Source organism: Grampus griseus (assembly GCF_964374135.1).
Source record: "Grampus griseus genome assembly, chromosome: 17".
Taxonomy (NCBI): Eukaryota; Metazoa; Chordata; class Mammalia; order Artiodactyla; family Delphinidae; genus Grampus; species Grampus griseus.
This window is the reverse complement of record NC_139011.1, coordinates 4,611,773-4,634,374: the sequence shown is the minus strand read 5'-3', so window position 1 is coordinate 4,634,374 and position 22,602 is coordinate 4,611,773. Positions and strand designations below refer to the sequence as shown.

General features: G+C 44.5%; 1 protein-coding gene across 1 annotated transcript in view; it reads right to left on the bottom strand.

Annotated features, from left to right (window-relative positions):
* Positions 1-22,602, bottom strand: part of FAM135B (family with sequence similarity 135 member B) — a gene marked incomplete at both ends in the record, with an annotated part of 161,746 nt that overhangs the window by 106,744 nt on the left and 32,400 nt on the right. Inside the window, one exon of the mRNA XM_082675123.1 lies at positions 18,012-18,091. Coding sequence (XP_082531249.1) covers positions 18,012-18,091 — 80 coding nt within the window. The remainder of the gene's footprint in view (positions 1-18,011; positions 18,092-22,602) is intronic.

Sequence of the window (22,602 nt, the reverse complement as noted above, 5' to 3'; positions counted from 1 at the left end):
TTATGGGCTATGAAAACTGAAGTTTGACAGTGGCCACAACAGACCCTACAAACCAATGTGAAGGGCTAGACTCAAAAGCAAGGCTCACAACGGGAGTGGATGAGAACCATGACTCTACATTCCTCAGTTAGATTAGAGGAGTGACACGACATCAGGTAGAGAGGGAAGAAAGAAGTTTAGAGAGAACAAACATACAGATGTTTGGAGAAAGCCGTTGCTATGAAGTCAGTCTCTATTTACACCATCTGCAATGGAGGAGAGAAAAGAGGTGTCACCTCCTCTCTTCCAAGCACGGAGGGCCTACCCAAACAGCTTAATACAGATCCCTCCAGTTCGGGGACCGGAGGACCAGTGCATGTTTGACTCCTCAGAAAGTTAAGGCCACTCCATGCAGCAGGAGAGAGGTTAATGCATTGGGATAAGCTTAGACATTCAGAATTTGTTGAGGCAAAGGAGACGTTATTTATGGACCAGACACGAGATCTGTAGGAGAGCTGACATGGTGCCGTTTTAAGGCCAGCTCAGGGGAACCACGTGAGTGACAAGAAGATCCTGGCAGGGGAAGTCTACGTGAGTGAAAGACATCCAATCACAAGATGGAGATCCAGGGCAGGCTGAGCCAGCAGGGAGGCGTGTGGAGTTGCTGATACGGGACCCCTGAGGTTGCACCCCATTAGCAGCATGGAACACCAGCTCACATGAAAATGATGGTGAAGCCAAACAGACCCACATACAAATCCCAACCCCACCATGTTCCTCCCTAAGCCTCAGTTTCCCCAGCTATAACTGGGAATACTGTTGACTATAACCATAGATTGTTGGGAAGAATACATCCCCATTTGTAGGACTGACAGGAAAGCTCAACTTAAGCTGAGAAGCAAAAGCGTTGAAACATCAGACTCCAAAGGTTAGCATGACTTTGTCTAAAACAAAGATAAAGGACAAGCTACAGACTAGGAGAAGATATTTTCTACACGATACATCAAGGCATCGTGAGCGAAGCTGTGTTTGGCAGGAGGTAGGAGACAAAGTTACATCAATAAGGAGCAAATTATCCAAAAACAGCAGCAAAGGTTGTAAATGGGAAACTCATAAAAGGGAAAATAAGAATAGCTCATAAACACATGAAAGGAAAGTGATGAGGGAAAGGCAGACAAAACAAGATACTGATTTGTGCAGGGAAATATCCTCGTGAACTGCTGGTGGAAGTTTGAACTGGAACTTTGAAACGCCTTCTGGCACTTTTCTTTCATTTAAGTCTGCACGCCCGATGGATGCTTCAGCAACAGGGCTTTTTGTCATCTAGAGCAGGTCCTCACACATTCGCACAAGGAGGCGTGCACAGCGATGTTGTCTGAGTTGTCATTGTGTACAAATGCCCCCTGAACAGCGGCGTGCCAGCACAAGTCTAAAAACTGTCTTCCAAACAGAACTGATTTGCTGATTTCCTGGTGCCAACAGTCCTCCACCCCCTCCATGGCCAGTTTCAAGCTACCCACACGAAGTCACCAAACCTGAGAAGAGATGCACACAATCAACTCTCAGGCACAGGTGTGAGATGACCACAGCACACCTCGGTCTCCATCTGCATATGTGAACAGACTTTGTCAAAGTAAGAAAAAGACAAAATCTACCCATTATCTCTTGGTGAGTAGAACATGAAATGAAATGCAGAGAACGCAGACCCGCAAGTTAGCCGTGGTTTCTTTGGGGATGGGTGGGGTCTCGCATTTGGATAGTGGGCAAAAATATTTGTAGCCCGATTTGTAACGTGCTCAAGGAGAATTTAGTCATAGATCACTTATGTGATCCAATTCATAAAATACTGAAATTGTTAAAATGACAGAATGGTGTTACTTATGCAGCAAATTAATGAGATGGCCAATTAATGTTGATTCCTTTGTTATTCTCTCTTCTACCATTAGCTCCCGTGAACCCTGCGGGAAACAAATTAAGTTTGTTCATTCATCCATTAAATGCACGGTTACTGGGTGCCCACTTGTGCCAAGTGCTGCAGGAGAATATGGATGCGACCAAGACTTACACCAAATTCCCCAACCTGGGGGGGTCATAATCTTTTTGGTGGAGAAAACTGTGTCTGGCAGATCCTTACGGAACGAAATCAGTGATTCCTAAAGTAAGAATGAGACATCAGACTGTCTACTCTAGTCTTCAAAGACATTTACTTTAAATTAAGAGGAATTAAGGAAATTCTTATTAAACATCTGTATTCATGACACAGCTGTTCCAAGGGCCAGAAAGTTCAAACTGTCTTCAACAAGAAAGAAAACTTCTCAATCCAATAGTAGCGCTAGCTTCAAGTATGGCTTGATTCCTTGGCCAAGGGATGAAACTCAAAACCCTGAATGCCTCTCTGCTTTCTCTTTCTCCACATCCCTTTGACTGTTCAGTGGACATCCCAAGGCTCTTCATACAATGGGACCACGGGCACAGCAGTCTCAGAATTGTCATCCTAGCACCCCAATAACCAGGAGACTAGAGAGAGAAGACAGGTCCCTCCTTGGAGGTCCTTGTCCAGGACCCAGGCATATATTGATTGCTTGAGCCCATCAAAGCCAGGCCTAGAGCTGGGAATCAATAGGCCACACCACTGAGAAGACGGAAGAGGGACACTTCCCAAGGAAACTTAGGTCACTGTCGATAGAAAAAGGGAGTATAGAATCCAAAGTCAACTGCTTCAAGACTGCCACTTACCATGCTAGAAGCTTCAAGCTGTTTGAGCCATGTGGTTGAACAACAAAAAACAGGCCTCTTCTTCCCCAGGGGAAATTAAAACTCAGGAATTTTAAATGAATTTCTGACTCTTCAAACTGCAAATGGAGGGCCTTTTTCATAATGGAGCAAAAACAATCATTTATCGTGAAAATGTTCATTAGATTTCAAGTTCTTGAATTAAAATAGCAGCTTTTCCATTGACTAGCGACCTCGGTCAATTCATTTAATGACTCTGGGTCTGTAAGGTTTCCACTTAATCTTTCTTTTTTTTTTTAATTTGTTTTTTGCATGTTGCCTAGTGGTACATTCTTTTTTTTTTAACATCTTTATTGGAGTATAATTGTTTTACAATGTTGTGTTAGTTTCTGCTGTATAACAAAGTGAATCAGCTATATGTACACATATATCCCCATATCCTCTCCCTCTTGCGTCTCCCTCCCACCCTCCCTATCCCACCCCTCTAGAGTGAAGTAAGTCGGAAAGAGAAAAATACTGTTATGCTAACACATATATATGGAATCTAAAAAAAAAAAAAAGGTTATGAAGAACCTAGAGGCAAGACAGGAATAAAGATGCAGATGTAGAGAATGGACTTGAGGACACAGGGAGGGGGAAGGGTAAGCTGGGATAAACTGAGAGAGTGGCATGGACATATATACACTAAATAGCTAGCTAGTGGGAAGCAGCCGCATAGCACAGGGAGATCAGCTCGGTGCTCTGTGTCACTTAATCTTTAAAGTTCCTTTTGGCCCTAAAACTCTGATGTATTTTGCACTTAAGTCTATTTTCTCTGGTTCCTATTTCAATGCCTTCAAGGCAATGATCTTTGGGGTCTTTTCTCAATGAAAGTGAACTAACCAGAAAGATTTAGATCACAATAGTTCCTCACAACTCCTGATGCAACTCTAAAATCCCAGGACGGCTGGTTCATCCCTTTGGTTAGAAGCCCTTTGCCCAGACTCCTCAAATGCACAAGCCCAAGGAAGACTGACACCCAAAAACAGCAAAGGCTCCCAGGGGATGGGTTTCTCAGACTGTGCTCCAAGGTGAGAAAAGTCTAGTCTAGGAGGAAGGGCACTGGTCTAGGAACCTGGCATGCAGGTTCCCACGCTGGCTTTGACACTGAACCTTCAGGGCTACAATTTTATAGAGGCAATGTCTCCTTATCTATAGCACATGAGTGCTGTCCCTGATGGATACCCGGCATTGGGTACTGGGCCACATGCTGAGAACGGAAAGGAGTCATAACAGCACGATCCCCACCTTCACTGAGTTCTAGGCCGCAGGGACCAAGAGAGGAGTCGAGTGGTTTTCACAGGAATACATGCACACCATGATGACTGCCACAAAGCAAAGGCACCAGCACTCAGCCAGTTCAGGGGAGGCTTCCTGGGGGAAATGGACTTCAAGAAAAGTCCTTGGAAACAACCTAAGTGCCCATCATCGGATGAATGGATAAAGAAGATGTGGCACATATATACAATGGAATATTACTCAGCCATAAAAAGAAACGAAATTGAGCTATTTGTAATGAGGTGGATAGACCTAGAGTCTGTCATACAGAGTGAAGTAAGTCAGAAAGAAAAAGACAAATACCATATGCTAACACATATATATGGAATTTAAGAAGAGAAAAAAGTGTCATGAAGAACCTAGGGGTAAGACAGGAATAAAGACACAGACCTACTGGAGAACGGACTTGAGGATATGGGGAGGGGGAAGGGTAAGCTGTGACAGGGCGAGAGAGAGTCATGGACATATACACACTAACAAACGTAAGGTAGATAGCTAGTGGGAAGCAGCCACATGACACAGGGACATCGACCTGGTGCTTTGTGACTGACTGGAGGGGTGGGATAGGGAGGGTGGGAGGGAGGGAGACGCAAGAGGGAAGAGATATGGGAACATATGTATATGTATAACTGATTCACTTTGTTATAAAGCAGAAACTAACACACCATTGTAAAGCAATTATACCCCAATAAAGATGTTAAAAAAAAAAAAAAGAAAAGTCCTAAAGGAGAAGTAGGAGCAAGGAAGCAAAGGGGAGGACAGACAAAGGGAGACGCATAAAGTGTCCTACCTCTGGGTGCCTGCACACTAGTGGGAACGCTGGTGCACGTGCAACGTGAATACACGGTAATAAGCAGTAAGAATTACAAAGAACGTTCAGATAAAATATGGAAGATTCTGAGAAGCAAGGTCACTCTTACGTGGAAGATAAAAAGCTTGTGTAAATAGGAAAAGGAATGTGATGATCTGGTAATATAGTAGGACATAAGCAAGGAAAAACAGAGCGGGTGGGCTAAGCACATCTGGTAGGTATCACAGAACAGGCAAAGGCAACTACTTCCTGAGGGAAACGGGAAATAGCCCAGGCTGAGCCAGGGCGTGTGTCAGGGGAAAACTTGAAAGGTTTTATTTCAAAGACCTTGAAGATAAAGCTTAGAAATGTCCAGCTACTGGATGCTTCCTACTCTGTATCAAAAAACCTCTCTCTAATTATCATACTAAGTGAGGTTAGAAAGAGAAAGACCAACACCATACGATACCACTTATATGTGGAATCTAAAATGTGACACAGATGAACTTACCTACTAAACAGAAACAGACTCACAGACATAGAGGACAGACTTGTGGTTGTCAAGGGGGAGGAGGGGGTGGGGGAGGGATGGAGTGGGAGTTTGCGGTTAGCAGATGCAAACTAGTATATACAGAATGGATAAACAACAAGGTCCTACTGTAGAGCACAGGGAACTATATTCAGAATCCTGTGATAAACCATAATGGAAAAGAATATGAAAAAGGATATGTATGTGTATATGTATATATATACTGAATCACCATGCTGTACAGCAGAAACGAACATAACATTGTAAATCAACTATACTTCAATTAAGAAAACAAAATACTCTCTCTAAACGTTTGGCACTGTGGACTGAGACTCCCTCTTTCAAATACAATCCCATCCTTGTTTCTCCTCTCAGTTCTCTGGCTTCCCTCCTCAGGCACCTTCCGGAGCTTCTGTTCATCTGCTCAGCCCAGGTGTTCATGGGGCCCCAGCCGTCCTCGGCTGCCTTCTCTTCAAAACCCACAGAACCTCACACGTCCACGTGTGAACGTATCCCCAGTGCTGACATGAATCTCTGGGTAATTGCTGGTGACTCTGCATGAATGAACCTCAGCTTATATCTTCCCTGGAAGCAGCCCTGAGTTTCCTGTGTGGAGGAAACGGAGGCACTGGGCACTTGTTTCAGTTTCAAAGACGTGGAACCAGGGGTTGAACCCAGATAGACCATAGATGCCGTTTTTGTGCTGTTCGATGGGTCTTCCATGTGTAAACACTCATTGAAACAATGGCATGAACATGGGGTTCACTGCCTCTTCTAAAAAAGGTTGAAAATATTTAAATAGTAAAATTGGGATGACTAAATCCCAATTTATCCTAAAAGCACATCCACGGGACACCGGCGGGGCAGCCCCTGAAGGTCTGATTTTGCTACTACAGTGTCCACGGGAGTGATGAGGGCTGCAGTGTGAGGCGAGTGAGGCTGGGGAGGAGGCCGAGCCCAGGAGAGAAGACTGAGCCTGAGCAGAGTGATGTCAGTGGGCTTGGAGAGGACCCGGAAGCCCCGAGAAGGAGGAGAAAGTCCCGACTGATAGGACTTGAAATTTGATGCAGTGTGGAGGGGGTGCTGGTGGAGGGGCTCAAGGAGTAATTCTGGCCCAGCTTGCAGGACCCGGTGGGGAGCAGGGCCATGTGTCAACATTGCTCATTTATTCCTCCAGCTGGCGCTCAGCACAGGTCCTGTCCTTAGCACTGCGGGGGGAGTAGGGACCTGCCAGACCCTGGAGCCCGGCTCACTGGGCTTGAATCCTCACTCCGAGACTCACTACCTGGGAGGCCTTGAGCCAGTCCACGAGCTCTGCATGCCTAAATTTCCTCTTCTGTACAATGGGACCTATTCCTGTAACTTATCACTTAGGGAAGGTGTGATGATAAAGTAAATCCACACACATAAATACGTAACATATTTGAAATATTCTATTTCGTGGCACATAGAAAACAGTGGCGGTTTACTGAAAGTAGCATTATTATCCAATTTTAGAGGAGACAGACAATAAATCCATATGGAATAAAACTAGCTGAAGTGGTACGAAGAAAAATAAAGCAGAATAAGAAACTGAGTTATAACAAGAAATTAATTTTTTTTTAAATAACTGGGCAAGAAGCCTCTCTGAGGAGGTGACATGTGAGCAGAGACCTGACCTGGATTCACTGAGAAAGCAAGCTAGGTGAAGATTGCAGAGGAACGACCAACTTCACAGTGGAAGGACCCCCTAAGTTCAGAAGCTCTGAGTTGGGAATGAGCTTGGTGATTCAAGGAAGAGTAAGAGTGATGGGGAAGAAGGGAGAAGATGAGTTTAAGGGGAAAGTCAAGGATCAGACCATACGGGGGCCAATCAGGACCTGCTAAGGACTCTGTACTTTGTTCGAAGGTCTCCATGAAGCAATATGATGCAGTAGTTAAGAGCCAGACCGCCTGAATGGGACCTTACCCCAGCCTCTTCCCAGATGTGCACATCAGCACCTTTATCTATAAAGTGGGGATAATAATAGCACCTACCCTATGGAGTTGTGAGAAGTGAGAAAATTTAATATATGCAAAGAATACAGACGGTGCCTGGTGTATATTAAGCATTCTGTGTCATCATCATCATCATTAGAAGACTTTCAGTAGCGGCCCAACATAATCCAAATTATCTGTAAAAGGTACTACCCTGGCTTTTGTGTGAAGGTGATGCAGGTCAGCCTTTGGCAGTGGTGAACTAAAATGAGTTGAGTCCTGAGAGTGATGGAGAACGATCATTGCATTGGATATGGACTGAAAACCTCTCAGGCTGATGTGCAGCAACACGGATGGACCTAGAGACGATCATGCTAAGTGAAGTAAGTCAGACAGAGAAAGACAAATACCATATGATATCGCTTATATGTGGAATCTAAAATACGACACGAGTGAACTTATCTACGAAATAGATTCACAGACGTGGAGAACAGACTAGTGGTTGCCAAGGGGGAGGTGAGGTGGGGAAGGGATGGACTTGGAGTGTGGGATTAGCAGATGCAAACTATTATATACAGGATGGATAAACAACAAGGTCCTACTGCACAGCACAGGGAACTATAGTCAATATCCCGGCATAAACCATAATGGAAAAGAATCTGAAAAAGAATGTATATATATGTATAACTGAATCACTTTGCAGAACAGCAGGAATTAACACAGTGTAAATCAACTATACTGCAGTAAAATAAATTTTTTAAAAAAATTCTCAGGCTGGATGGCTCTGTGCATCTATATTACCTAAGGTTTCCCTGAGAATATGTGCGTGCTGGGTCATGCCAAGTAAAGTCTTTAAAAAAATCACTGTCTTGGGCTTCCCTGGTGGCGCAGTGGTTGAGAGTCCGCCTGCCGATGCAGGGGACATGGGTTCGTGCCCCGGTCCAGGAAGATCCCACATGCCGCGGAGCGGCTGGGCCCGTGAGCCATGGCCGCTGAGGCTGTGCGTCCGGAGCCTGTGCTCCGCAACGGGAGAGGCCACAACAGTGAGAGGCCCGCGTACCGCAAAAAAAAAAAAAAAAAAAATCACTGTCTACTTAAAGTGGATGTATTATTACAAAAAAAAATTAATGGAATAAAAAGAAACAAAACTCTCATGCTTTTCTTTCAAGAACATTCTGAGTAAAAGCCATGCTCTTCAGAGAGTATGTGTTCCTCATAGCCTCTCCTTGGGATCTTCAGAATTAGCTACCAAGACAAAGTGGAAAATCCTGTTTCTGTAACTGTCCAAATACGTTACGGATATGTAAAGGTAAGATAGGAATTTTCTGTTAATTTTCCAGCATGAGCAGTTTTCACATAAATCCATCCTCTTATCTTGGGCTGTCCTTAGAAAGAAAGGGTTATTTGATAGATGCATGGAAAGCCAATCTGTGAGAAAGCCTGCTCCAGTAACGCCACTCTCCAGGACAACCCTACTCTGCTTTAAAATGGCTCGTGTTCAAATCACTGGGCAGCTGTCGGGGAATTTTGCTCTGAGTGAAGCCTCAAGTAATATTTTCCTCGTTTTTTACTGGGCGCGCATAAATAGCACCATGAATCGAAGACACTCTATAAAAAGGCAAGAGCGAGACCTGATAGCGGTTTTGAAATGGCTCTGGCGCCCAGTGTGGGGAGTACAGAATCTCCGTTAGCAGGACTTTTACCCTGAAATATGTTCCTCCTCCCTCCCAGAACCTCCCCAGAACCAGAGGTTCTGATACATCTGGCTCTTCCTCTGTGTGCTCCCTTGAATTAAAAAAAAATCCACGTGTAAATGGGGACGCAGACTCCCTCATTTTCCATGTGAGAATACTGGACAAGATAGACTTTATCATTCCTCACAGTGAAAAAAGAGCTTATGCCCAAGACAGGGTAAATACCCAGCAATCAGCCTCAGCCAGCTCAGAGGAAAGTATTTCTTTTCATTTCATGACCGCACTGTTTTCCAGAGGCACTGGATAAAAACGCACCTGTCAGCAGATCAGGAATAAAGACCCTCTGCCACATAGGACCGTCCTCAGGGACCTGTCTTTTACATTACAGTGTTAAGACTTCAGAATCTTCCTGTAACTGTAAGTCATTGAGCGGAGAAGACTAAATCATCCAAGTATCCATCGTTAGCACCAGCTTATTAGCTGCAATTACAGAATTCCAAGGTTCTGCTCTTGTGCGTCCCCATGTGAATCTCCTCTTTGGTATTTTATCCAGGTACATCTCGTCTCGCTCTTAGAGTCTGACTTAGGAGGCATGGGAGGAGGGATCAAGAAACTGGCTGCTTGCTAGTCCCTAGGGTGTCCTGGGAGGGGAGGTCCTTGCACCACATTGGGAGAAACTCTTCTGTGGTTTGAGGGGGTCCTGAACATCTCCCCGCCACTTCCCAGACACCTTCCGTGTTGTTACTCCAAATTCCGCACAGCATGGGCCATTCTTAGATTCTCTGGGACCACTTGGCCAAATCAGGAAGAAGTTAGCCTGCCTCTTTGGGATACTTTGCTTTTTTCTAAATAATCATCAGCTTTTTTTCTTAACAACTGTTTGACTGTTGAGAAGGCGAAGCAGCATCCTTTCCCACTGAAATGCTTCCCCCCAAAACAACCTGTTCGCTGAGCCTTCAAAAGCTTGCTCTTCTTTTAATGGTATGGGATTGAGTCTCCCTCCTCCTTTCATTCTGGCCCAAGCTCTGCCCTCTGGTCTTGTATTCACTAAGGCAGTAAACAAGCCTGTGAAGCCAGCTGTGCCCCAGGCGCTCTGGCGGCACCAGGGAGCCAGAACTGAAGAAATCGACATGACCAGCACCTTGGTGTGTAAATGTAAGCATCAACTTCCACACTGAGGGTTAATTTATATCCTTAAGTATATAATAATGATAACGATAATAATAATAACCATGTAATGTCTCTTCATTTAAAAAAAACTAGAATGACGCTGCCTATATGTACACTCTCATACAATGTTCTTTTCATTGGCTACTGTCTCGTACCATGCGAAAACCTCTGCTTGAAACCTCCAGCGATGGGAAGTTCACTGCTTCTGAAGACAACATCTGTAGCTGGGCATCTGGGGGCTCAAGAGCTCCAGAAACAGTGCCTGACACACGGGAGGCACCCGAGAAACATTTTCCCGAATGAGCAAAACCCATCAGGACTAACATTTCAGTTCATGTAAATTTCACCCAAGTCTGCTGACTCTGGCTTTTGTAATAAAACTTAAAAATAGCCGGGATTTATTGAGGGTTTAGGATGTCAGGCTCCCCTCTGCGTGCTTATGTGCATTAATATTTTAAATTCTTACAAACCTATGAAGAAGGTACTATTATTAATATTACTATTATTGTTGTTATTGTTATCGCTATTCCCATGTTACAGAGAAGGAAAATGAGGCACAGGGAGGTTAGAAACAAGCCCAAGGTCACCCAGAGTGACTGGGACTCAGCCACCTGGTTCTGGAGCCTGTGTGTAGTGCTCTAGAGATAAAGATTGTTCTCTCCCATCCGCAAGGGAAGCGGCTCTGATGTGTGTGTATCTTCTCTGGCCTACGCTTCAGGGAGCCTGTGCTCTCCCTCGCCTTTTTCTCTAGGTGTGTTTCCCTGAAATGCGGTTCCCCAGGTGCAGCTTTGCCATGCAGGTGCGCGCTGGTGGTGCTGCTGTCTGAGTGGAGAGCAGGCAGGGGGCCCAGGAGCCTTGCTCAGCGTGGAGGGAAGCACCAGGGCAGGTGTGCCGATGGCAGGGCAGCTGAGGCTGTGAAGACCCGATGGCGGGACTCTGCTCACTTTCCGAGCACAGAGGGATTTGCACTGACGACCTGGACCTACAGTCGGGACACCTGGAGGTCAGGTGTGCTCACAGAAGACAGACTCAGGAAGACAGCAGTCGGGCCTTCCAGGGAAGGCTGTCCTGAGCCCTGGGCCCCCAGGGCCTCCGTCCTCCTGAGCCCTTGTCACTCACCCCGTGGTTCCCCACCCCAGTCCTTGAGCTTCAGGAGAGCAGGGTCAGCCATCAAGCTCTGTGTCAACTGTGCCTTGTACACAGCTGGCTTTAGAATCTGGGATTTGCTGCTGTGTAAGTATCTCTACAGAAAATGCATTAACTGCGGGACAGATTAGGGGACCATCCCTGAAAAATGTGGCAGGAGGGTGATCAAGGAGGTCACGCTTTGATGTGTAGGTGTACATGCAGGCTCCCAATGCGACAGGAAGTCCATTCCCTACCCACATACAGTACATCAACTGATCCCCAAAACAGCCCTTAGGGTCATTTCTATAGGGGACTAAACCCAAAGGCTACTGGCTCAGGGTCACAAGGAACCCAGGTGAACGCAGGTCTGGTTAACTTCACACCACACCTCCTATGTGATAATGAACGAACTGCAGTACCTCTTCTAGTGGTTTCTGGACACAGATGATAAACAGCACATCCAGAGAAGAGGACCTGCGTGCAGGCGATTTAGCACAGGTGTGCCCAGTGAGACCACCTGGGACGTGGGGACACATTTCAGGAAAAGGAAGGAAGACAGGCAAGGGTGCATTTCAGCAAAGGTCCCCAAGAAGGCAGCGCCAGCCTGATCCTGCAGGGGACTCTGCAGGGTGAGCTACATCTCAGTCTGTCCCATCATGAGACGGGAGATGGGCTTCTGTATCCCTGCACTAATACTCACTGGTTCATGGCAGGGGTTGGGTGGGGAGGGGATAGGGGACGGTGGGCTTCAAACTCCCAGGCACGTTCAGATCTTGGGCAGAGTGCTTCTGGGAGCCTGGGGTGGTCCTCCAAGCAAAGTCCCAGGTGCAGGTACTGAGAGCAAAGGGGCAGGAGAAGCCCACAAATGGGGGAGGGGCACGTGCTGTGTGTGTACAGGTAGTGAAGAGGATATGCTCAGACAGGGAATGAGTAATTCTGCCAGGGGCAAGGGATTGCCCTTGGAGAACCAGCATAAATCCTTTCTGCCAGCCTAGTGGGACTAGCAGGGTGAAAGGGTGAGGAAAGGAGGGATAGGCATGGAAAGCAAAAGCAGAGGCAGAGAGGCGTGAACCGTGGTACAAGAGACTGGAGAAAGCTTCCCAAAGAAGAACCTTGGAGGTCAAGCAGACTTTAAGACTTGATCTCAAGGACAAAGGATAGGCAACAATTCTGACTTGGACCCCCAGGGAGCTGGGTCGCCGCACCAGCTGGCAGAGCAGATTCCCAGCTTGCACTGGGAGTCCAAGGTGAGGGGCCCTGGCTTCGGCGTTTCTCAGTTGACTGCTGCGAGGACCAGAGGGGAGAGCATCCTTCAAGCCTGGGCTCACCCAGGCACATCCTTCCTGACAGCCCTGAGCATCACTCTCCTCCAGCCCCAGGTGGGCACTCAGAGCCTGGGAGCTGGAGTGTTTTACCTGCTTAATATTCTCCATGAAAACAAGCATATTTGATATGTAGGGGTACGTTAATGGACCCTGAAAAGAAGTTAGTTTGATTCATTTGAAGAATAAATGTCCCTCCCCACCCCTTAACACGGTGAAACTCATAAAAGCTTCTGCTAATGGAAAGGGAAATTACCTCTCAAAACATGACTAAAACTAATCATGGCCGTTTTTACACGTTCACAATTTACTGCTCATCCTTTCTCCTGCTTTGATGAGCGGTGACTAGCAGATGCCTGTGCCGAACCGCCTAGCACAGCCTCAACCGGCTTAGGCAGCATCCCTCCCCCTATTTTCCCTTCCGTGATCATCCCTCTAAGGGAAAATAATATTTTTTTAACATCTCCAGGTAGGAAGGACTGCACAATCTATTGAATAGCGTCATTTTGGTGGAAGGAAATTGCCAAGGCTACGTATCCGTAACATTCATTCACAGATGCAGACATGCCAATTACCTGTAACCCTGAACTCAGAAGAGAGAACAAAGCTGTGAGACTCACAAAATGTAAGCCTTTGAAGCAAACAGAATCACATTTTTTAAAAAATTTCTTCTTCTGGTTTCTCTTCCTGGAATCCCTTAACCCTTATATTTTCATTGACCATCATTCATCTCTGTACCTCTTGGCACCCAGGACTTCGGCTTATAGGAGGAACCTGAAAAGGTTTGGAACAGCCCAGGGATAGCCTGGTGTCAGTGAACCATTAGGGGATCACCTACAATTCATACTTTTCTATTTTGGGTGATGACCAAGACCCAGTGACCTTCAGAGTCGTACTGACCACTGGCCCGAATCACCCACCCTTCCACATCTACAGAGAAGTAGCTCCCTTTATGCCTGGCACCAAGTGCCAGGAGCAGATGTGATGCACTGTTCCAGTTGGGGTACAGTCACCTGTTCACACACATGGCCCTTCTGTCATGTGGTCATCTTTCTAGAATGCCCAGGGGAGGACTGCTCTTACCTGGTACAAGCTCAGAGCCTGTCCTAGTCTATTTTACAAGATATGTTGCTACCTCAGACAAGAAGGAACTATCCATTTACCACAGAAACCTGTCCCAAGTCACCTTTTTTAAAAGTACAGAAGAAAAGAAAACACCGTAGTATACAGGTTATGGCTACATTTCACATGGGGAGTTACTATTTTTTCTTATTCACAGAATCAAATCATAAACACCTACCTTGGAAAACCCAATGACAAAGTATTTCCCATCTAGAGAAGCAGAATCCAAATCACCTACGTAGTTGAAACACATTTCCATATCATATGGCTACCAGAGAACAGATATATCTAAAAAGAGAGAAAGACTGTATAATTCTGCCCCTTAATTTGTGCAGCAACGTCTTGTGCTCGAACAGCACTGGATTTATGTCTTCCTAGTGCTTTCATTTCATCTGGCTGTGCCTCTGAGACGAAATCAATCTGCTCCACATGGCATATCGTGGCCTCCAAACCCGGCCGCCAAGGTTTCTCTTCTCATTTTGTCTCTGTCCTTATCACCTGCCACTCCAGATCTCTCATCATCCCAGGAACACCCTTGCTCAGGTCCCAGGGATATCGGGGCCTGGTACCTCTGCCGAGAACATCCTTCCCTTCCTTTGCCTGCACGGCCAACTTCTGCTCACCCTTCCAGCTCTCATTGTCTCAGATGAGCTGTGTCAGCTTCCACCTCTACTGTATTTGTTAGTGTGACACTTCTGTCTCCCCAGGAAGACTGTGGGTGCCTCCAGAGCAGGAAGGAATCTTCTCATCCCCAGGGATGTGTTCCATGGGACCAGCCTGGGGCAGATGCTACTAGGTAAACAACTATTGAACGCATAATAGCATCACTTACTCTTGCTAGTGGTTATTGTGGGCTTACTGTGTGCCAGGACCATTCTAGTCATTTCCTTGCATAACTCATTCAAACCTTAACATAAACCTATGAGGTAGGGATCTCCTACCAGCCCCACTTTATAGGTGAAGAACCCAAAAAACCAAATTGGCTAAAATAACTTTCCTAAATCCACATGGCTAAGAGTCGGAAGCAGGATTTGAACCCAGAAATTTCTGAGTGTGTGTCCTGCACCACTCCTGAATTCTGCCTCTTTAGACAGAGAAACCTTTTCCTATTTCTGTATTAGAGATAAATGCAACCAAAAAAACAAATTAAATGACTTGTCCCCATAAGATCACTCAACTGATAAGTGTCAATGACATCAAGTGTTTTGACTCCTTCTGGTGATTTCTCAATATATCAGTACTCGACTAAACATGTACATATTTTTTCTTTTTTACTGAGAACTACATGCAGGTAACAGGAAATATGTCTGGGTGACTGGATGTAAATATGACTGCTGAAACGTTCTCCCTTTGCTGTACGTACAGAAGTTGCTCCATGAAGGGCTGGAGAATATTCCACTCCTGCCTTGAAGCTGGACTGGCCTTGCAACTGGCCTTGACCAATGGAATGTGGAAGACAGACCCTGTGCCATTTCCCAGCCTAGCCCTTAAGAGACCTGGAATCTTCCACTTTCTTTCCCTTGGTGACCTGAGCTACCACAGAAGAAGTTGGACACCCAACTGGAGACAGCCGGACCATTCCCTTAGGCAGTTCAGCCACCTCAACTGAGAGATCAGATGTGTGTGAAGACACGTTTGATGTTATGATCGTGGGTAATCTGTCCTCCACTGAGATCCCAGCTGAAAGCAGTGCACAAAAGACCTGGCTGAGCCCAGCCAACTCAAAACATCAAGAATAAACTGTTGTTTTGAACCACTAAGCTTCAGAGTGCTTTGTAATGAGGCAACGTCTAACTGAAAACACTAAAATTGGAAAATTCACCTTGAGGAAGAAATCGCCAACACTATCTATTCCTCACCCATGGAGCCATCCCTATTGTAATTATTGCTGACCTCCATATGGGCCTTCTGTTCTAAATATCATACTCGTGTAAACTCAAGGGCCTACCAAGTGGACCACAATTATCCCCATGCCAAACTAGACCAAAGAAGAAAATAGCCTTTTTTTCCCCAAACTGCATTTTTCTTTCTTTTGTCTCTGTGCAGCACCAGCAGGAGTCCTCCCTCCCCCAAGCTGCTTGCTGGGCTCTGCCAGCTGCTGGACGCCCAGCAGTCCTCTGATCCTCACAGCTGGGTCTCTCAGCTCCAAGAGACAGCTCAGCCAGAGACAGGGACTGAGCTCCTGAGCTACACAGTCGCGAGAAGAAGCAGAGTCCTTTGTCGGGGACCTGGGGATGGCATCCATCAAGTCAGCTAGGCATTAGTCCCACCTGACTTCCAGGTCCAGCCTTGTCCCTGAGACCAGAACCCAGCTTCAAACCCCTGATCAGGTGACCACTCACATGTCAGACTGATTGGACACTTCCTTTGTGCCAGTTCCTAATCTGGGACATTTACCTTAATAATCTCTGTAAAATATAAAACGCCCTTTTCATTTATAATCTCCAAGACGCACAACCATATTAAATCTATGGGATGCAGCAAAAGCAGTTCTTAGAGGAAAGTTCATAGCGATACAAGCTTTCTTTAAAAAACAAGAAGAATCTCAAATACATAACCTAACCCTCCACCTGAAAGAATTAGAAAAAGAAGAACAAACAAAACCTAAAGTCAGCAGAAGGAAGGAGATAATAAAGATCAGAGAGGAAATAAATAGAGATTTAAAAAACAGCAGAAAAAGCATCGGTAAAACCAAGAACTGGTTCTTTGAGAGGGTAAACAAAATTGACAAACCTCTGGCCAGGCTCACCAAGAAGAAAAGAGAAGGACCCAAATAAACAAAATTAGAGCTATAATGTCTAAGACAAAGCCCTACAGAGGATGGACATTTACCCTCATGTTTCAGGTGAGGAAATGAAGCTCAAGTTGTTAACGCCTGGGATCACATGACTAGTTCCTGCAAGATTTGGGTTCAAATCTTCTACTTTCTCATTCACCTCCATGAATCTTCTTCTGGCAGAAGCTGGGTTGGGGAAGGGGCACGACACAGGTGGTAGCACAGTGGGGAACTACAGGCGTCCTGAATGCACATAGGAGAGGGAGTGACCACCAGTCTTAGATGCCTGATTTACTTCCTGGAGAGAGGAGGAGAGTGAAGGGTGGAAGAGAAGGACCTCCCTGGAAATGTGGAGCCTTGACTACTACTTAATGCTTAACTCTTTCCAGAGTAAGGGGAGGAGCCGGTGGTCTCCAGTATCTTTCTCTTTCTGTATCACAGGCTTGAGTCAAACTGTTGCCCATAAACCATCAGTCTCCCCTGATTGTCCCTTGCATGGTCCAAGTAGCATACTCTGCCCCGAATCTCCCACTCCTCCTCCCAGGTGGAGCTAAACATGTCACCACATCTACACTCCCACTTTGTGGTTATTCAACTGCATGCAGTTTTACTCACCATAATATCACTGTCAACAATGGGGTGGTCTAATTGCCAGGGCAACTCCAGATGAATTTTTGGAAGTGTAGCTATGACTGGAACTCTTACTCTGCTGGATATGATTTCTATAATATTCTTGGCTACCTTGTACAGTGAAAGTTAAGCAGGTTTCACCTAGTTCTGTCTTTTTATCTCCATACTTCTGCTTCCATCCCGAAGTGTTTCTTCTTCTTCTTCAGGTCTGGCTGATCTATACATTCTCCCAAATTTACTAATGAAAATATTTCTGTTAGAATATAATCTTGACGCCTAGCCTTATTTTTTATGTAATAAGTTCTATATTTCGGACTCAACACTATTACACTGAAACTGCTGGGAGCCCTGGATACCTACTAATACTCCAGTTTCTCCAAGGTTAGAACCTGGATTGTTCTTGGCAATCCTTCTTCCCTAGGAGTGCTGCATTGACTCCTTGCTGTGCACAGAAAGTGCTACCACACCTGCCTGCTGATTCAGTCCCCTATACCTAGATGATTATCAAATTCTCTTCAACAACAGGTTTCTTCTTACCTATCTGCTGGATGCCGTTTCCCTTCCTCTTCCTCCCTGACTTGACTTTCGCCAACCTCCACAGCCAGGTTTATCCTCAGATGCCAGCTGCTCCTGGGCGAGTATTTGTTTGTTTGTTTTTTCCTTCAGCCAGGTCCCCCTTGCAATAACGTACACACATGGCCAAAGCAACAGTGGGTCTCCATTTCCAAAACCCACTCATTCAGCATTCAACAATGACTTACTGAGTGCCTTTATGTATCCAGCACTCTGCTAAGCTCTGGCTTACAGTGATAAATGAAGGCTTACCAGCGGGGAACAAGTGCCCCACTGCCATCCTCCTGCTTACCTGTCTGCCCAAGGATGGAGGCACTCAGTCTGTGGGGGATCCTTGAGGACACCTTCAAGGTCACTCGGATCTGATAATACCTAAGAAAAGAACAGAGGACAGGCTGCTGAATATCAGATTTCTTACTGTTGGCTGCTGTTAAAAATACCTAGACTTAATCCTAAAGATTGTAGGGAACCAGGAAAGTTTCTGGATGACATGCATGATCATCTAGCAACAAAGAGAGATTTATTTTGTTAGCATAGTGGGAAAGGGATGGGATGGGCCAAGCTGAAGACACCTGAGATCGTAGGAAACACATAAGAGGTTGGTAGTGACGGAAATAGGAAAAAGGAAAAGATAGGTCATATAGCACAGGTACATTAGGGGTGTGATTTTTCTTCACTCAAAAAAGTCCATTTTACAGAAAAATAGGAAGTTTAATGCATGGTGAACAATCCATACACAAATTGAATTGCTATCACGTTGCAACACAGACAAACATTTCCTTTAGAAACACTGGCAGCTGAACTGCTAATCCTGGGGATATTGACAAACATTTTTACCAGTGTATTTCTGTGCCTTTGTTTCTATTATGTCACCCGCATTTCCAGATTCGGTCATTTCAGAATATCGTGCAGGTTCTCACACTGTCAGCAAACTCTCTCAACTGTCTTCTTTTGCCACATGTGCAGAAGCATTTTTTGAAGTTCTGTGCTTTGCAATCAATGATCCTTTTGTTTGCAAGCACTTGGGAACATTTCTGGCCTCATAATTGTTCTCCCCTTCCACTGATTTCAAAACCATTGTGTAACAGAACGTGAATAAAACCAAGTGAAATAGAAGTAAAATAGACCATGAACACATCAGTCTCTCACGGCTCATTGAACTCACAGCTGGAAGCTATTTTGCTATGGACTCTGTTGCACTGTGAATACACTTGGAGAATGTTTCTGTTGACATGTCTATATGTATATAGTGATCCAAGGAGATGTAGAGCAAAGAGCACTGGCACTGCACTTATGTAGCTTGGGTGACATCATTTGAGAGCTGTGTGACTTTGAGTACATCACACAACTTCTCTGAACTTGTTCTTATATCTGTAGAATGAGGATTTAAAAAAAAGAAAAGAAAAAAAGGGACTTGTCATGACTTCTGCTTCCAGGAAAAATGGAGTAGACATACTTTTTTCTATCCCCACTAAGTACAGCTAAAAACTCTAGACAGTATATAGAAAACAAACAAAAGAAGATTCTTAAAGGTGAAAAAGAAAGCAAACAGTCTAGGGACCTCGAGGTCCAAGGAAAGACATGATGGTGAGTTTTCTGCATTTTCTCTTTTGCCTCGTATACCACATATACCCCTCTCTGTAGCTCACCTTTTAATCCCCTCTGTAACACATTTTACAGAACAGAAGTTTTTAATCTTGACGAAGTTGAATTTATCCATTTTTTTTAATGGATCACTCTTTTAAGTGTCCAGTTTTAAAAAACTCTCTGCTTAGCTCTGGATTCCAAAGCTTGCCTCTATTTTTTTTTTCCCTAAAAGTTTTATATTTTGCATTTAAGTCTGTGATTGACTTTGAGTGAATTTTTATATGAGGACTGAGATTTAAGTTGAATTTCTGTTTTGTTTTCTTTTGGCCTGTGGATGTCGAGTTGCTTCAGGACCGTTTATTGGAAAGGCTTTACAGAATTGCTTTTGAAACTTTGTCAAAGATCTCTTGGGGATATCTGTGCCTTTGTGACTGCTATGTCGGGGTAGAGATCCAGGCTCCCCAGAGGGTGTCCACGTAAACCAGGCTAGGTGGAGTTCTCGTCACCACCCACTAGTAGTGAAAATCTAGCTCCCTACTGGAGACCTGCTCTTGCCAGGTGGGGGGAAGGTGTGGCCTGTTACAGCTTGGCAGTGGTGGACATCTAGGCTCACACTTGGCCTTTGCTGGTGTGGGTGGAGGTGAAGCCACTGTTTTTCCTGTGTTGCTTGGCTAGGGTAGAACTACTATTGTCAAAATGTTTCTGTCTTGCTAGGCTGCTTCCTTCCTGGTCCTTTCCCTACAGAAAGCAGGCTTTTTGGTTGGAGCTTATTTTTGATATTTAAAATGGCCTCTGAGTGCAGAGGTAAAGTCCTGTCTAATGTGTTCCGAAAAGCAAGAAGGCTGTGATGTGCCTCACACAGAAAACAGTGTGTTAGACAGGCTTTGTTCTGGTATGAGTTACACTGCTGTCAGTCATGAGTTCAATGTCAATGAACCAGAGCCAGATGAATATATATATATATATATATATATATATATATATATATATATGCCTTTAAACAGAAACACACCTAAAACAGGCTTATGTATTGATCAGTGGATGAAAATGTGACCGGAGGTTCCCAGGAACATAACATATTTGTGCCCTTGTGACTGCTGTGTGGAGGGTAGAGATCCAGGCTCCCCATAGGGTCTCCACATAAGGGAACCATTCACATAAGCTGAACGTTTACTACCATCATGAAATTTACAGGAGAAACACAATAACAAATAACCATGGACACTGTCACCTGTGAGAGGGAGACTGAGGCAGAGTAGAAGGTCCCTGCACTGCCTATCGGAGACAGCCGCTACTTAGCTAACTACCGCTGTACAGAAATGTTGGCTAGGCAATGCTAGATCTTTCCGTGTTTCAAGGGAAGACAGAAATTTGAATTTTCAATAAAACATCTTTAAATTTTTAAACGTTGGTTCATAAATCAATGATAATGGCAAGAGTAACAGCAAAAACAATTAGCAGCAGCAACTATGGCCACGGCGTTAACAATAAAGCACCGTGTTGACAAGATAAAGCACATTTTCAGGCTAAGTCTCCATGGGCCAATAACTGGCCAACTCTAATTTATATAAATACAAGATGTCGCTTTTAGTGTTTCCATAATAAAAGACCAGCGCATTTCAATAATCTCATCATCAAAGGAAGAGGCGCAAATTGCACCACCAGCAGTTGTAATATTCTAATGGCTTCCTCTCCGAACATAAAATAGGTCATTCATTGCCAGAGGCTATGCATCACTTTCCTATCAGACTGTGCTGGAAGCAGTTGCAGGTATGCTCAAGATTTATTAAGCATCTCTGAGCTAGGATCTGTTCTAGGAACTTCCATGTATGCAATCTTGTTTGACCCTCCATAAAGCCTTTGTAAAAGAAAGCATCATCTCAAGTGTCAACCAAAGAAGACGTTGAGTCATTGGAGGTATCTAACTACTTAGCTGAAGTAGTTAAGCTAGCAAAGGGCAACGAGGTTCAACATCCAGAAATAATACTAATTCGTTTTTGCCTGTTACATCTCATAGGAACCACATTTCATTGCGTAATTATAACACTTTTATAACCAACTCCAAGCACTGTCTGAATTCTTCCTCTTTAAAAGCACTGGTGCTACTGAACCTTATTTCAAAGAACTAGTCATCTTGCACTTCAGGTGCTTTACAGGCATATGTTGAAAGAAATAAGTTCCAATTAGGTTGGTCCATTTGGCTTCTGGCTTGATTACACAGAATGTTTAAACCCCTTTAGCAATTCTCTTTTGTCTGACATGAAGGTGCTGCCAGGTCATAAATTCATAAACCATGTCATATATGATATACATGATACTGTTTGATCCCTTCAGGAAATCTGTGATGCACTTACCATGACTTCCATCTTTAAATTAGAAAACTAACCCTAGAGATGAAGGAATTTGTCCGAGTTCACATATTTGGTAAAGAACGTTAGCGCATCTCCTAGAATAACCTTATTGCTTCAAATAGATATCCTTTAACCATCTTAAAGCCACCTTTTTCCAGCTGTGGTGACTCAAGGAAGACATCATGAAGAAGGGAGCAGTTGGCTCAAATCCTTGGAGAACGAACAAGTGGTAGGAGAATATGGGAGATGAGTACCAGTCAGAAGGAAGGAGAAGTTAAGACCAGGAAGTGGAAAACTTCAGACAATGTGCTGGTATGCTTGAAGAGTCTAGATTTCCACAGAACCCCTTTTGGGAAGTGATAATAAAATAGTCATCCTCTATTGGCTTCCATCCACTGAACTATGCCCTTTACCTAATGTGGCAGGCAGAATAATGTCCCTTCCAAAGATATCTACATCCTAATCTTCAGAACCTGTGAAACAAGAATTAAGGTTGCAGATGGAATTATAGTTGCTAATCAACAAAAAAAAGTATTTTAAGTACAATGAGAGCTGTACTTTTCTACACTGTTGGTAGAAATGAAAAATCACGACAGCCTTTCCGGAAAGCAATTTGGCAAGAATCTCAAATGTTTATTTTCCTTGACCCAATAGTTCTATCCTAGGAATCTAACTTTAAAGTGTGTGTGTGTGATTTTATAATAATGAAAAATCAGAAAAACAAAGAAAGATTAAATAAATGTTGTACACTCATATGATGGCAAAGCCTGCTGCTTCAACCTTCATAAGCTCACCTCAATTTCCCCATCACCTTTTTATCCCCAGAAGCCCAACCCCACTCATTCTGATCACTAATGTATTTCCCCCTGTTTTCTCAAAAACACAGTGAGAACAAGAATGATACTTTTCACTTCTGTGTCCCTTAGAGCTCTTACTAAGAGCACT